Below are 15988 nucleotides of genomic sequence, written 5' to 3' on the forward strand. Positions count from 1 at the left end.
GTAGAAGGCATCCCTTACTACTTGGTTTTTCAGCTTCCATATTTTCCTCCTAGGTACATAAGTGCTCTTTTTCATCACTTGTTCCTTAAACACCATATCACAAATCAATAGTTTGTGCTGCTGCACACACTCCTCACTTCCTATAACTTTAACATCCCTCACTAACCTCCTATCGGCCCTCCTAACCAGAAAATAATCTATCTGACTGCTATTTCCCCCAGACTCATACGTAATTAACCTACTGTCTCTTTTCCTAAAATATGTGTTACACACAATCATGTCCGTTGCCTCCCCAAACTCGAGTATCCTTTCCCCTTCTGCATTCCTTAGACCATATGCACATCTCCCATGTACTCCTTCATAACCTTGTGCTGCTTCACCTACATGACCATTTAAGTCCCCTCCCAAAATCACTATCTCATCATCCCGCATACCACCCACTACACGTATTAAATCATCCCAAAATCTATCTTTCTCTGATTCATCCAATCCTGCCTGTGGAGCATATGCTGATATAATCACAGCTATCTTTCTTCCCAACAGAATTTTCACTACCTGTGCTAGAGGGTACAGGTACATCGCTTACTCTCAAAACATTCATAACATATTCCACCAATTTCTCCGCAGCCATCACACCAACACCTCCATATCCGTCTGTCCCCCCCTGCCAAAACAACTTATAGCAACAGTCTTTCCCAACAATCTTTCTGGCTGATCCACCCCTGTACCGGACTTCCTGCAAACACGCCACATCCACCCACCTCCTACTGAATGCCTCAACGACTTCCCCTGCTCTTCCCCTCAAACTTCCCACATTCCATGAACCCACCCTCATCCCCATGGGTGATTTACTGTCCTCAGGCTTGCTTTGAAACCTTTTTTGTTTTGTCATCTTCAGTATGAATAAATGGGGACAGACACAGCACAGGTCCCACTCACTGCACAATCCCAGGTCCAGGCAATGGATCTGGGACCCCTAGCCCACTAGCTTACCAGTGGCAGTGGTAGTGGCCTCGGGGCACCCTGCCAGGACAGCTGCAGGGACACCCTCCAATCACGTCTTGGCACTGCAACTATCCCGCCATTATACACCTACTGATAGGGCAGCCTCCTGGGGCGCTACTCCCAGGTTCGGGCCCCTCTCTATTGGGCGGAAGCGGCAGCCTGGGAACCGCAATGCCCTGTACCCTCTAGCACAGGCCCGAGCCCCATCTCACCCTGGACCCATGATCTATGCCGGCGGAACCCCTGCCACGCCTCCCCCTAGAAGTCCGCCACTAGGTAGCGGGGGCAAAGTTTTCTGGCCGCATGCCCTTGCTGGCGCCAACCCCTGTAACGTAGTGGGATACGTTGTGTGAAATGTAAAGTGCATGTGGTGTAGTGCATAGATAGTTAGAGGAAATGTTTGGGAGAGTATGCTGGTCTATTCTCCATATTACTGTCACAGTGAAAAGGTTAGCAAAGGGGGATGGTTAGATAGCTAGTGAAACTGGAGCTCCAGCTCTCCCTATCACCAGCATTCCCATTCCCCTCGGGAGTACTACCCTGTTCGCCCCGTGCTACGGCCTCCTCCTACGATGTACACTATATATATACATTTATATATTTATATTTATATGTATACAGTGTATATATACAGTAATCACTCCAATATCCAACGTAATAGAGCCATAGGTAGGTCCGGATATTGGGCCCCAGCTTATGGACTTGTACTTATGGACCCTAACTCAGAGAAACACCTATACAACTCCCTCTGGACATGCATAGCACCTATTTAAGACCCAAATCACACCAATAAGGCACATAAATGACTGAAATAAATGCAAAAGAAACATAAAATGAGGGTTTAGAAGTAGGTTCATACAATAATAAACATTCTGGTTACTGGCTCCTGGACTGGTACTTAAGGACCCTAACCTAGCCTAACTCAGAAAAACACCTTCCTACTGCACATGCCTAGCTCCTAACACCCTATTCACACCAATAAAGGACATTAAAGAGTGAAATGAGGTAAGTATAGTATGGAAAAAAGTACAGTATGAAACATTCTTATGTCCGGATAGTGGGGATGTTCGGATATTGGGCGTCCGGATATTAGAGGGATTACATATATATATATATATATATATATATATATATATATATATATATATATATACATACACACACACACACACACACACACACACACACACACACACACAGTAATCCCTCTAATATCCGAACATCCCCCCCCCACTAACCGGACATAATCGTCCTGGGATCCAACATTCCCAAAATGGTCCCGGGGGGGGAGGGGGGGGGCAACGAATTTTTTTCCCGCCCGTAATTTGAACTTGCCACGCGCGGTGCGGGACAGCTTTGTTGTGGTGCGTCATTCCTCCGACATCCGATAGAGTGCCGCTGCATCCTCCCCACTTTCCGCCTGTCTCTCGCTGCGAGTGCACGCTCGTCGTCATGGCTGCCCACGTGCTCGCTTTTGTGGTGGTTCCTTACCTGCTGCAGGCACTCCTGCTGCTCTCTGTGTGATGATGGCCCCGCCACCTGAGAAGAGGAAGAGAGTGGTGTTGACTCTAGAGAAGAAACGGGAGATATTGGAGAAAGTAGATGCGGGGTGGTCTTCTTCCCGCATCCTCCGCGAGTTCAACCTGGCCCGATCTACTTTGTTCAATATCAAGAGATCCCGAGGCAAACTCATGCAGTACACGGCTGACTTCTCGTCGAGAAGCAAACGCAACGTGGAGAGGAAGGTGATGTTTACTCCCAAGTTTGCTGAAATCAACCGCTCCACGTTGATTTGGTATCGACAGCAACGTGCTGCTGGTGTGATGGTACGTGGAACAGAGCTGAAGGCTGCTGCTGAGAAGTTTGCCAGGCTTCACGACGCCCTAGACTTCAAGGCATCCGAGGGTTGGCTCTTTGCGTTCAAGTTACGGCATGGCCTTACCAACCGTAAAGCTCATGGCGAAGCTTTGGACGCTAACAAGGATGGAGTTGACGATTTTCGGCACAAGGTGAAGAGCTTGATCGACAGGGAGGGCCTCACTCTCAGTCAAGTCTACAATGCTGACAAAACTGGTTTATTCTATCGCTCTTTGCCAACAAACACTCTAGCCGAGGAGACGGAGAAGCGTGTACCTGACCGCAAGCTCTCCAAGCAACGGATATCTGCTTTGTGTTGTGCCAATGCTAACAGCATGCACCAGCTTAAGCCCGTTATTGTTGGCCATGCAAAGCAGCCTCGGTGTCTTTGTGGGGTGATGGATGTCCTTCCTGTCATCTGGTACCATTCTTTGAAGGCATGGTTTACAGCCCAGATCTTCAAAGACTGGTTCCACCGCCACTTCGTCAGGGAGGTCATCAATTACCAGATGAAGACACTGGGAATCCCGCGCAACCAGGTAAAGGCCCTCCTTCTCCTCGACAATGCACCTGGCCACCCGTGCGACAAGGACTTGGTGGCTGAGAATGGCCGGATTAGGTGCATGTTTCTGCCACCTAATACGACTGCTCTCATCCAACCAATGGACCAAGGAGTGATCGTGGCAACAAAGCGCCTATACTGCCGGAAGTTCCTGGACGAGGTGATGGTTGTTCTCGAGGACGAGGACGAGGACGAGCGCAGGGAGGGACGGGACACGCGAGGCCAGCGGACTTTGGAAAACCTTCTCCAGTACAACAAGTCTGCAATCTACAACTGGGCCAGTGCATGGAAGGAAGTCCCTGTCTAGACTCTAGAAAATTGTTGGTCTCGTCTGCTTCTCGGAACGGATGTGGAATGCAATTTTCTAGGCTTTGACGGGGATGACTTCCATGCACGTCTACGTACGCATGGCGACGATGTTGATGTGGACGATGTGCGTGAGTGGTTGGATGACGACGAGGGCGATCCTGGGTATCAGACCCTGTCTGATATCGAGATCGCGTCTTCAGTTGCAGATGTCAGTACCCAGCTTGAAGATTCCGACGAGGACGGCGACAATGATGCGGACTCCTCTCAGCATGACACTACTCCAGCCATCCCCAAGCTGAGCACACTCCGGGAACACCTAGAGTTCGTTCTCGACCACCTGGAACACCCGGACTGCGACAGGGAGATGGGGCCCTTGGGACTTGTGGAGGAAGTGCGTGCTTTCAGGCAGCGCATCATCAATCGTCATAATCGTCGTTCCTTGCATCAATCAACGATTGACAATTTTTTCAGGCCTGTGACCCCCGCTGTGCCCAGCCCTGGCTCCACTCCGTTGCCTACCCAAGACAGGCCCTCATGCTCCAAGCCCCAGCCCAGCACATCAGCCACGGTGGAGTCACCGCTCGACATGAGTTTGCGTCTGTCTTCAGAGTCGTCTGCAGTGGGTACGCCATCACCACGACCCAGCGACGCACCCCTAGGTCACCTGCCAGTGATACTCTCGGACTCTGACAGTGATTAAACAGCAAGAACTTCTCCACAAGACCACACGGGAATTTACAGTGTTGTGCAATGAAAAAAACAGTGTGTTGTGTTAAGGATTTACAGTTGTGAGTGAAAAGACTAATTTGGAACAAAATTTAGCGTCAATAGCCTTGTTTGTTTTTGCTTTAGAAAATGGTTATAAGAGTGGGAAAAGTTAAAGTGCAGAGTGCAACACTTAGTAAGTTACAATGGAGCATAAGTTAGACAAGAGTGTGCACTGTGAAGAGAACGGAATTCTGAGTGCGAATGACTAAGTTCAGTGCAAGACTTCATGAACAGTGTACTGGAAGTGCTTCAGGAAATCCTTCTTACTGTCAGAGTCCGAGAGGAGGTGGTCATTCATCGAGATGGCCATGGACTTGCTGTAAGTAGGCAGAATGTTTCATACTGTACGGTACTTTTTTCCATAGTATACTTATCTCAAACACCTCATTTCACTCTTTAATGTCCTTTATTGGTGTGAATAGGGTGTTAGGAGCCATGCATGTGCAGTAGGAAGGTGTTTTTCTGAGTTAGGCTAGGTTAGGGTCCATAACTACCAGCCCAGGAGCCACTAACCAGAATGTTTAATATTGTATGAACCTACCTCTAAACCCTCATTTTATGCTTCTTTTGCATTTATTTCAGTCATTTATGTGCCTTATTGGTGTGATTTGGGTCTTAAATAGGTGCTGTGCATGTCCAGAGGGAGTTGTATAGGTGTTTCTCTGAGTTAGGGTCCATAAGTACAAGTCCATAAGCTGGGGCCCAATATCCGGACAGGACCACTATCCGGACCTGCCTATGGCCCTATTACGTCGGATATTGGAGGGATTACTTATATATATATATATATATATACATATAAATATGAATTTATATATATATATATATATATAAATTTATATACAGTAATCACTCTAATATCCGGACGCCCAATAACCGAACATCCCCACTAACCGAACCTTATCGTCCTGGGATCAAACATTCCCAAAATGGTCCGAAAATCCAAAAAAATTGGAAAAAAAATTGATTTTTTGCCGTCCGTAATTTGAACGCCGCGCGCGCCGCGTGAGAGCATTGTTTTGGTTCGTCATTCCTCCGACGTCCGATAGAGCGCCGCTGCATCCTCCCCACTTCCCGCCTGTCTCTCACCGCGACAAGACCTGCGCTGTTCGCCATGGCTGCCCACGTGCTCGCTTTTGTGGTGGTGCCGTACTTGCTGCAAGGCCTCCTGCTGCTCTCTGCCATAGTCTTAGTGTGTGTGATGATGGCCCCGCCTCCTGAGAAAAGGAAGAGAGTGGTGTTGACTCTGGAGAAGAAACGGGAGATATTGGAGAAGGTTGATGCGGGTTGGTCTTCCTCTCGCATTCTCCGCGAGTTCAACCTGGCCCGGTCGACTTTGTTCGATATCAAGCGTTCCCGAGACAAGCTCATGCAGTACACGGCTGACTTCTCGTCGAGAAGCAAACGCAACGTGGAGAGGAAGGTTATGTTTACCCCCAAGTATGCAGAGATCGACCGCTCCACGTTGATTTGGTATTGACAGCAACGTGCAGCTGGTGTGATGGTACGTGGAACGGAGCTGAAGGCTGCTGCTGAGAAGTTTGCAAGGCTTCACGATGCCCTTGACTTCAAGGCATCCGAGGGTTGGCTCTTCGCGTTCAAGTTACGACGTGGCCTTACTAACCGTAAAGCACATGGCGAAGCATTGGACGCTAACGAGGATGGAGTGGACGAGTTTCGGCACAAGGTGAAAGGCTTGATCGACAGGGAGGGCCTCACTCTCGGTCAAGTCTATAACGCTGACGAAACTGGCCTATTCTATCGCTCGGTGCCAACGAACACTCTCGCCGATGAGACGGAGAAACGTGTACCTGGCCGCAAGCTTTCTAAGGAACGGATATCTGCTTTGTGTTGTGCCAATGCTAACGGCATGCACCGGCTTAAGCCCGTTATTGTTGGCCGTGCAAAGCAGCCTCGGTGCCTTCGTGGGGTGATGGATGTCCTTCCTGTCGTATGGTACCATTCTTTGAAAGCATGGTTCACGGCTGTGATTTTCAAAGACTGGTTTCACCATCACTTCGTCAAGGAGGTCATACATTACCAGACGAAGACACTGGGAATTCCTCGCGACCAGGTAAAGGCTCTCCTTCTCCTCGACAATGCACCTGCCCACCCGTGCGACAAGGACATGGTTGCTGAGAATGGCCGTATTAGGTGCATGTTTCTGCCACCTAATACGACTGCTCTCATTCAACCAATGGACCAAGGAGTGATCGTGGCAACAAAGCGCCTGTACCGTCGGAAGTTCCTGGACGAGGTGATGGTGGTTCTCGAGGACGAGGACGAGCGCAGGGAAGGACGTGACACTCGAGGCAAGCGGACTTTGGAAAACCTTTCGCCGCTACAACATCAAGTCTGCGCTGTACAACTGGGCTAGTGCATGGAAGGAAGTCCCTGTGAAAACTCTTGAAAATGGTTGGTCTCGTCTGCTTCTCGGAACAGATGTGGAGTATGATTTCCTAGGGTTTGACGTGGATGACTTCCATGCACGGCTACGTACGCACGGCGACGATGTTGATGTGGACGATGTTCGTGAGTGGTTGGACGACGACGAGGGCGATCCTGGGTATCAGACGTTGTCTGATATCGAGATCGCGTCTTCGGTTGCTGGTGTCAGTCCCGAACTTGAAGATTCCGACGACGAAGGCGATGATGATGCAGACTCCGCCCAGCAGGACACTACTCCAGCCATCCCCAAGCTGAGCGCACTCCGGGAACATCTAGAGTTCGTCCTAGACTACCTGGAACACCCGGACTGCGACAGGGAGATGGGGCCCTTGGGACTCGTGGAGGAAGTGCGTGCTTTCCGGCAGCGCATCATCAATCGCCAGAATCGTCGGTCCTTGCGTCAGTCAACGATTGACAGTTTTTTCAGGCCCGTGACCCCCGCTGTGCCAAGCCCTGGTTCCACTCCGTTGCCTCCCCAAGACAGGCCCTCATGCTCCGAGCCACAGCCCAGCACATCAGCTACAGTGGAGTCACCGCTCGACGTGCGTTTGCGGCTGTCTTCAGAGTCTTCTGTAGTCGGTACGCCATCACCACTACCCACCGATGCACCCCTTGGACACCTGCCAGTGATACTCTCGGGCTCTGACAGTGAATAAACAGCAAGAACTTCTCCACTAGACCACACGGGAATTTTGAGTGTTGTGCAGTGAAAAAAACGGTGTGTTGTGTTAAGGTTTTCAAGTTGGGAGAAAAGACTAAGTAGAAAAGAAATTTAACGTAACTAACCTTCTTTGTTTTGGCTTTGGAAACTTAAAAAAACTTGGGAAAAGTTAATGTGCAACACTTAAATTTAATGGAACATTATTTGGACTAAAGTGAACACTGTGAAAAGAACGGACTTCTGTGTGTTAGTGCAAGACTTCAGGAAGAGTGTAGTGCAAGTGCTTCAGGAAATCGTTCTTACTGTCAGAGTCCGAGAGGAGGCGGTTATTCATCGAGGTGGCCAGGGACTTGCTGTAAGTAGCCAAAATGTTTCATGTTGTACTATTTTCCATACTATATTTACCAGAATGTTTCATATTGTATTTTTTCCCATACTATACTTACCAGAAAGTGTCATACTGTACTTCTTTCCATACTAAACTTACCTCATGCATGTGCAGTAGGAATGTGTTTTTCAGAGTTCGGTTAGGTTAGGTTCGGTTAGAGTACATAAGTACCAGAATGTTTATTAATGTATGAACATACTTCTAAACCTACATTTTATGTTTCTATTGCATTTATTTCAGTCATTTATGTGCCTTATTGGTGTGATTTGGGTGTTAAATAGGTGCTATGCATGTCCGGAGGGAGTTGTATAGGTGTTTCTCTGTGTTAGGGTCCGTAAATACAAGTCCATAAGCTGGGGCCCAATATCCGGACGAAACCAATATCCGAACCTACCGATGGCTCTACTGATCCGGATATTGGAGGGGTTACTGTATATATATATATATACATACACAGTACTCCTCGATATACGATACCCCTAGATGTGATACCCCGGCTTAACGATGGGGGTAGAAATACCACCATACCCCGCCTAATGATGGCCAAATCCTGGTTTAATGATGGGTTTTGATTTTTTAAAACAATTTTGATGATATTTTAGGCTAAAATTGTGTGTTTATGTTGATTTATGAACTAATTTTAGGCGTAGATTAATGCGTTTTAGCCATAGGTGGGGTGAACATTGTCATTTTTGGGTACAGTTTACTGAGCATAATTTTTTCCAAATGTATGTTTGACAAATTTCAGATTTTATTTGTTGGTTTTAGTGAATTATTTACAGATGTTAGGCTTAGGTTATCTTCTTTTACAGCTGTTAGCCATTTAGATTGGCTTTAAACTAGTTTTTGGGCTCACCTGCATGGGTTTTGGACTTGGTTTAAGGGAAAGCCCAAGGCTGGTAAATGCTACCCATTCCTTTACATGTTAAAAGTACCCCAATATACGATACCCTGCCTAATGATAGGGTTTTATGTAACCAATTACATCGTTAAACCAGGGTATGCCTTCATACAGTAATCCTTGTAAGACCCAGATGCCGCAGTCCCATACATTGTGGGCTCAGGTCCTCGGACACCAAAAATGGCCAAAAAACGTAAAAAAATGCAAAAAAATCTATCTATCTATCTATATACCTAGGCTGCTTCCCCCAAGGAAAGGGAGGTAGCCGAGACAGGACGACTCACTCTCTATTTACTCATCCATTCAAACACATTCATTCGCATCTTAGCCCCAAAGGGGAGAACGGACAGATCCTCACCGCATCACACCGCACAAGGGTCAACTGCGCAATGCAATCAGTGACATCCACAGCAGGGCCCGACAGCAGAACTGGTTTACCCCTGCCACATCATAACAGACCCATCCCCTTACCCGCACCTGACCTGACTAGCTGATCAGACCAAATGCGGGAGAATATCCCCTCAGGGCTGCGTCATCACTTATTCATTCACAATTTCTCTCCATTTATTTCTGTCACGCACAGCCACTCCTCCTTGCTCAACAGACATCCCTCTCGCATCCAGCGCTCTCTTCACACTGTCCATCCATCCTATTCGTGGTCTTCCTCTCAGTCTTACACCTCTCACATCAGATCTAGTTATCTTTTTCACCAATCGATCATTATCCATTCTCTCCATATGCCCAAACCATTGCAACACCCTCTGCTCAACTCTACCAGCCATCTCCCGAACAACTCCAGTTCTCCTTCGCACTTCATCATTTCGCACTCGATCCATATGCGTCACTCCACACATACTCCTCAGACATCTCATCTCCATTACATTCAAACTTTTCCTCTCTGCTACACCCATATTCCATGTTTCAGCCCCATATAATGCAGTCGGTACCACAACACCCTCATACAGCCTTCTCTTTACATCCATTCTAAGCGAACGACATTTAAACACTTTTTTCATTCCTCCCAGCACCTTTCCTACTTCATTTATTCTAAACTTCACTTCTGCATCTATTCTTCCATCCACAGCAACATGTGACCCTAGATATTTAAAACAATCTACCTCCTCAAGCAACTCACCATTCAAAACTATATTCATCCCCCTACCATCTATCAACCTCGTACACTTCATCACTTTACTCTTATTCTCATTTACTTTCAATTTCCTCCTTTCACACACCCTTCCAAACTCCTCTACCAACTGTCTCAATCTCTCCTCTGAATCAGTCACCAGTGCAGTATCATCTGCAAACAGCAGCTGCTTCAGATTCCACTCTCCTCCATCAACATTTACCAGACTCAGACCACCTAAAACTCTTGCATTCACCTCCCTTACAACACCATCCATGTAAATATTAAACAACCAAGGCGACATCACACATCCCTGTCGCAGCCCCACTCTCACGGGAAACCAATCACTCACAGCATTTCCCACTCTTACACATGCTCTACTATTTACATAAAAACTTTTCACCCCTTTTAGTAATCTACCATCAAGTCCATACAATCTTAAAACAGTCCACAAAGCCTCCCTATCAATTCTATCATACGCTTTCTCTAAATCCATAAATGCCCAAAACACATCCTTGCCTTTCGCTAAATACTTTTCACACACTTGTCTCACAGCAAACACCTGATCAACGCATCCCCTCCCTCTCCTAAAGCCACACTGCTCATCACTAATCACTCCCTCTGTACCCTCTCTAACTCTCATAATTAACACATTTTTTTTTTCAACCCTACTTTGAATTTGCTGCGTGGTGATGAGCAGCTGTGTTTTGGCGTGTAGTTCTGCCGACATCTGGTAGAGCGCCCCTGCATCCTCCCCATTTCCCTTCTACCTACCGTCGTGACTGCACGCTTATCGTTATGGCTGCCCACGTGCTTGCCTTTGTGGTGGTTCCTATCTGCAGCAGGCCATGCTGTTCCTCTGCTGCCTTTTACTCGTGTGTGTGATGATGGCCCCACTCCCCGACAAGAGGAAACAAGTGGTTCTGACTTTCGAGAAGGAGGGAGATATTGGAGAAGGTGGACATGGGATGGTCGACGTCCTGCATCCTTCAAGAATTCAACCTGGCGTGCTCTACCTCGTTTGATATCAAGATGTCCTGGGACAAACTCACCCAATACATGCAGACTTCTCATTGAAGACCAAATGCAACATGCAGAGGAAGATTATGTACCCTCCCAGGTTTGCAGAATTCGACCACTCCACGCTGATTTGGTATTGTCAGCAACGTGCTGGTGGTGTGCTGGTGCGTGGTTTGGACCTGAAGGCTGCTGCTGAGAAGTTCACAGGGTTACACAACGGCCAGACTTCAAGGCATCCGAAGGTTGGCTCTTCGCTTTCAAGTTACGACATGGACTTACTAACAGTAAGGCCCATGGCGAAGCTTTGGACGCCAACGAGGAGGGAGTAGAAGAGTTTTGGCAGAAGGTGAAGGGCTTGATCAACAGGGAGGGCCTCATTCTCGGTCAAGTCTACAGCTCTGACGAAACTGGTCTATTCTATTGCTCGCTGCCAACAAACACCATAGCAGAGGAGACGGAGAAGCGTGTACCCGGATGCAAGCTCTCCAAACAACGAATATCTTGTTTGTGTTGTGCCAATGCTAACGGCATGCACTGGCTCAAGCCTGTTGTTGTTGGCTGTGCAAGGCAGCCTCGGTGCCTTTGTGGGTTGATGGATGTCCTTCCTGTTGTTTGGTACCATTCTGTGAAGGCTTGGTTCACAGCCAAGATCTTCAAAAACTGCTTTCACTAGTACTTCATAAAGGAGGTCATCTGTTATCAGACAAACACACTGGGAATACCACGCAACCAGGTAAAGGCTCTCCTTCTTCAGGACAGTGCACCTGTGCATCTGTCTGACAAGGAGTTTTTTTTTTTTTTTTATGCAAGGAAGAAGGAACCAAAGGCCATGAGCCTGCAATAACAGTTCCCTCCAAGATAAAAACAAAATGCAAGAGAGAGCCAAATTCATGATCCGATCATTTCGAGATCCTTGGACACTCTGCGCTTGAAAGACTGGAGATCATAGGCAGCAGGAAATACAGACAGAGGAAGACAGTTCCAGAGTTGACCTGTTGCATAAATGAAGGACTGGGAATAACGGTTAACTCTTGCATTAGAGAGTTGGACAGAAAAGGGATGAGAGTTTGCTGCTAGACGGGTGCTATGTGCCCATCGTAGAGGTGGAGGAATGCATGCAGACAGTTCAGAGGAGCAGTGATCATTGAAGTAGCGATAGAAAAGAGATAAAGATGCAACAGTGCAACGAAGAGACAGAGGTTGAAGGGAGTCAGTAAGAGGAGGAGAGTTAATGAGACGAAAAGCCTTTGACTCCACCCTATTTAGAAGAGCTGTATGTGGGGAGCCTCTCCATGCATGAGAGTTGTATTCCACACAGGGGCGGATAAAACCCCTGTATAGAGTCAAAAATTGTGCAGGGGTAAAGAAAGAACGGAGTCGGCTTAGCACACCTAATCTCTCGGAAGCAGATTTTACAAGAGATGTAATATGATCTTTCCAAGACAAGTCCCGAGTAAATGAAACCCCAAGCATGTTCAAGTTATGATGCAGGATTAAGCTGAGTATTATTAAACATTAGTGGGTATACCTGTGGAAGATTTTGTCGGGTTGATAGGTGTAGAAACTGAGTCTTTGATGCATTAAAAACAACCAGATTATTTTTACCCCAGTCAGAAATACGAGCCAAGTCAGACATTAGGTGTGCCATAGCCTCATCCCTTGGTTGTTGAAGTAACTGCTGAGATGGGCGTTGGGGGAACCGAATGGAAAGGTGAAGGGTGGAGTCATCAGCGTATGAGTGGATAGGGTTAGATGTACAGCTTAGAAGGTCATTGATGAATAAAAGGAAGAGAGTTAGTGATAGGACTGAGCCCTGAGGAACACCTCTGTGGATAGATCTAGGAGAAGAACAATGGCCGTCTACAACAGTGGTTATAGAACAACCTGAAAGGAAGCTAGCGATGAAGGCACAGATAGAAGGATAGAAACCGTAAGAGGGCAGTTTGGAAATTAAAGATTTATACCAGACTCAATCGAAAGCCTAAGAGGTGTCAAGTGCAATGGCAAAGCTTTTGCCAAAGTCCCGAAAGGAGGATGACAAGGAGTCTGAAAGGTAGGTGAGAAGATCGCCAGTGGAGCATCCCTGATGGAACCCATACTGACGATCAAAAAGAAGGTTGTGATAGGAAAGATACCTGAAAATTTTTCTATTAAGAATTGACTCGAAAACTTTTGAAATACAGGATGTTAAAGCAATTGGACGATAGTTAGAGGGTTGTGAATGGTCACCCTTCTTTGGGACTGGCTGAATGAGAGCAAACTTTCAGCAAGAAGGAAAGGTACAAGTTGATAGACACAGGCAAAAGAGCTTACCTAGGCAGGGTGTAAGCACAGAAGCACAGTTCTTGAGAACAGCAAGAGGGACTCCATCAGGCCCATATGCCTTGTTAGTACTGAGGCCAGTGATGGCAGAAAATACATCAGCTGAAGAAATTTTAATGTCAGCCATGAGGAAGTCAGAGGGGGGAAGTGATGGAGGAACAGCACCGGAATTGTCTAAGGTGGAATTAGAGGAGAAAGTCTGAGCGAAGAGATCTGCTTTATCGGTAGAAGAAATGGCTACAGAACCATCAGAGTAGAAAAGAGGAGAGAAGGATGATGAGGTAAAGTTGTTAGAAAGGTTTTTGGCAAGATGCCAGAAGGAGCAGAAAGAATTCAAGTTGGAGAGTTGAGAGCATTTAGTACGGATGAAATTATTTTTAGCAGAGCGAAGAACAGATTTAGCACGATTCCGGGCAGAAACGTAAAGATGACGTGATTTAGGGGTGGGTTGGCTCTGGCACCTTTTGTAGGCCCTCTCCTTGTTGCAGACATCATTAAGAAGCGTGATTAAACCAAGGCTTTATTGCGTCAGACAAACGATACATGAAAGGAATGTATGCTTCCATGCCCGAAAGAATAACCTCTGTAATGCATAATGCACACTCAGATGGCTCCCGGGCATGAAAGCAATAATCATTCCAGGGAAAATCAAAGAAGTACTGCCTGAGAGCCTCCCAATCCACAGCTCCAAAGTGCCACAGACAATGTTTCTTTGGAGGGTCCACAGGCTGTACTGGAGTGATAGGACAGGTTAAGGTGATAAGGTTGTGATCGGAGGAGCCCAACGGAGAGAAAAGATTAACAGTGTATGCAGAAGGATTAGTTGTAAGAAGGAGGTCAAGTATGTTGGAGCTCTCTCCAAGGCGGTCTGGGATACGGGTAGGGTGCTGTACAAGCTGCTTTAGGTCATTAAGGATAGAAAAGATGTAGGCTTGTTCATCAGGTGGATCAGTGAAAGGAGAGGAGAGCCAAAGGTGGTGGTGAACATTGAAATCTCCTAGAATGGAGATTTCAGAGAAAGGAGAAATGGATAGAATGTGTTCCATCATAGAAGTAAGATAGTTAAATAATTTTTGATTGTCAGTAGAATTAGGGGATAAGTAAACAGCACAGATATATTTAGTCAGAGAATGACAGGAAACCGAAGCCAGAGTGTAGAGAATTCAGAAGAATCGAGTTCAGGAACACGAGAGCATGATAAGTAATTGCGTATATATACACAACAACCACCTTTGGCTTTGAAATGAGTATAGAGAAAGTAGAAGGATACATAAAAGTGTTTGCTGTCAGTTGCATCAGACATCTGAGTGTCAGTTAGAAAGAAAAGGTGGGGTTTAGAGGAGGAGAGGTGGTGCTCAACAGAGCGAAAGTTTGAGGAAAGGCCGTGAATGTTGCACACACACACACACACACACACACACACACACACACACACGCACACATGCACACATATATATATACTGTATATATAAATATATATAAAATGTACACACACACACACACACATCAACATACCGCACCTTATTTGGCGACATTACCTCCTCATCGCTTAATCTTGTTTCTTCCTCTGGAGCCACGTAATCCTCCACATTGTCATTGATTGAGGAGTCACTCGCCTCGAATTTCGTTCCATGGCGCGACATATCTTGACTGGCCAGGTCACTGGTAACAGGTGGGTTGCCGAGACAATGGCGTGCTGGGGGGGGGGGGTCACGCAGGGTAAGGCATTGTCCCTGCCTGGCCATGGGTAGAGGAAGGTGTCCCGTGTATACATACTAAAAATCAGGTGTGAAAGTTGAAAAATGTGCAAATGTCGGACCTCGCAATTGCAAAATGTATTGGTATGTCATCAGGTGTCACCATGACAAAATGTGGAGATGTACCCATACGTCAGTGGGACACGGTGGGTTGAGGATTTTCAGTTTCAAGGGGGAGGGTTTAACTGTAGGAAAGCCCCTTATGGTACTTCACCAGTTTCATTTGAATTTTCACATACAAGCTCCTTCAGTTTGCAAAATCCCACATGATGCCTCACTTTAGTGAAGTCCCATATGGTTCCACATCTGTTAATACATCTGTACTTCTTTTAAAATACTTCAAACTTGCAGGTGCCTACTATGGGATAGAGAATGTGCCAGAGGGTCTGCAGCGTCACTGTGAAGGACTAGAGGATGCCTTACACCAGGCTGACCAACTCTTTGAGCTCGTTACTTCAAAGCAAATCTCAACCACTTGAACTAAAGGTGTCATATGGTGGTTGCTTAGACATCATCCTGTTAATTGTATTTAGTGGCATTAATAAAGGTACTCAACCTTTTATCCGGAAAGCTTGGAATCAGAGGCTTCCCAATATTCAGGATTTGCCAGATTTGGAATCCTTTATACAGCACACACACACACACACACACACACACACACACACACACACACACACACACACACACAGAAAGAGAAAGAGAAAGAGAAGAACTGAGTAAGGTTAAAGAAATAATATCAATATTAATGGAGGAAAACAACGAAACTCAAGAAGAGACTGAAGAAGTGTTTAGGTTAGGAAAGTATGAGGAAGGAGGGGCAAGGCCATTAAAAGTAAAGTTTAAGTCCCAGGCAACAGTAAACGA

General features: G+C 46.6%; 1 protein-coding gene across 2 annotated transcripts in view; it reads left to right on the top strand.

Moving 5' to 3' along the window:
* Nucleotides 1-15652, top strand: part of LOC145400254 (ADP-ribosylhydrolase ARH3-like) — a 92801-nt gene extending 77149 nt beyond the window's left edge. Inside the window, exon 8 of one of the 2 annotated variants that reach the window (XM_080272770.1) lies at nt 15476-15652. In XM_080272770.1, the coding sequence (XP_080128896.1) occupies nt 15476-15603 (128 nt within the window). In that variant the 3' untranslated portion in view covers nt 15604-15652. The remainder of the gene's footprint in view (nt 1-15475) is intronic. The other variant, XM_080272771.1, reaches the window with a different exon arrangement.
* Nucleotides 15653-15988: the final 336 nt, after the last annotated feature.

This window comes from Coenobita brevimanus, chromosome 51 (assembly GCF_032717465.1).
Source record: "Coenobita brevimanus isolate Jiangsu-jjx chromosome 51, ASM3271746v2, whole genome shotgun sequence".
In the NCBI taxonomy this organism is placed as follows: domain Eukaryota; kingdom Metazoa; phylum Arthropoda; class Malacostraca; order Decapoda; family Coenobitidae; genus Coenobita; species Coenobita brevimanus.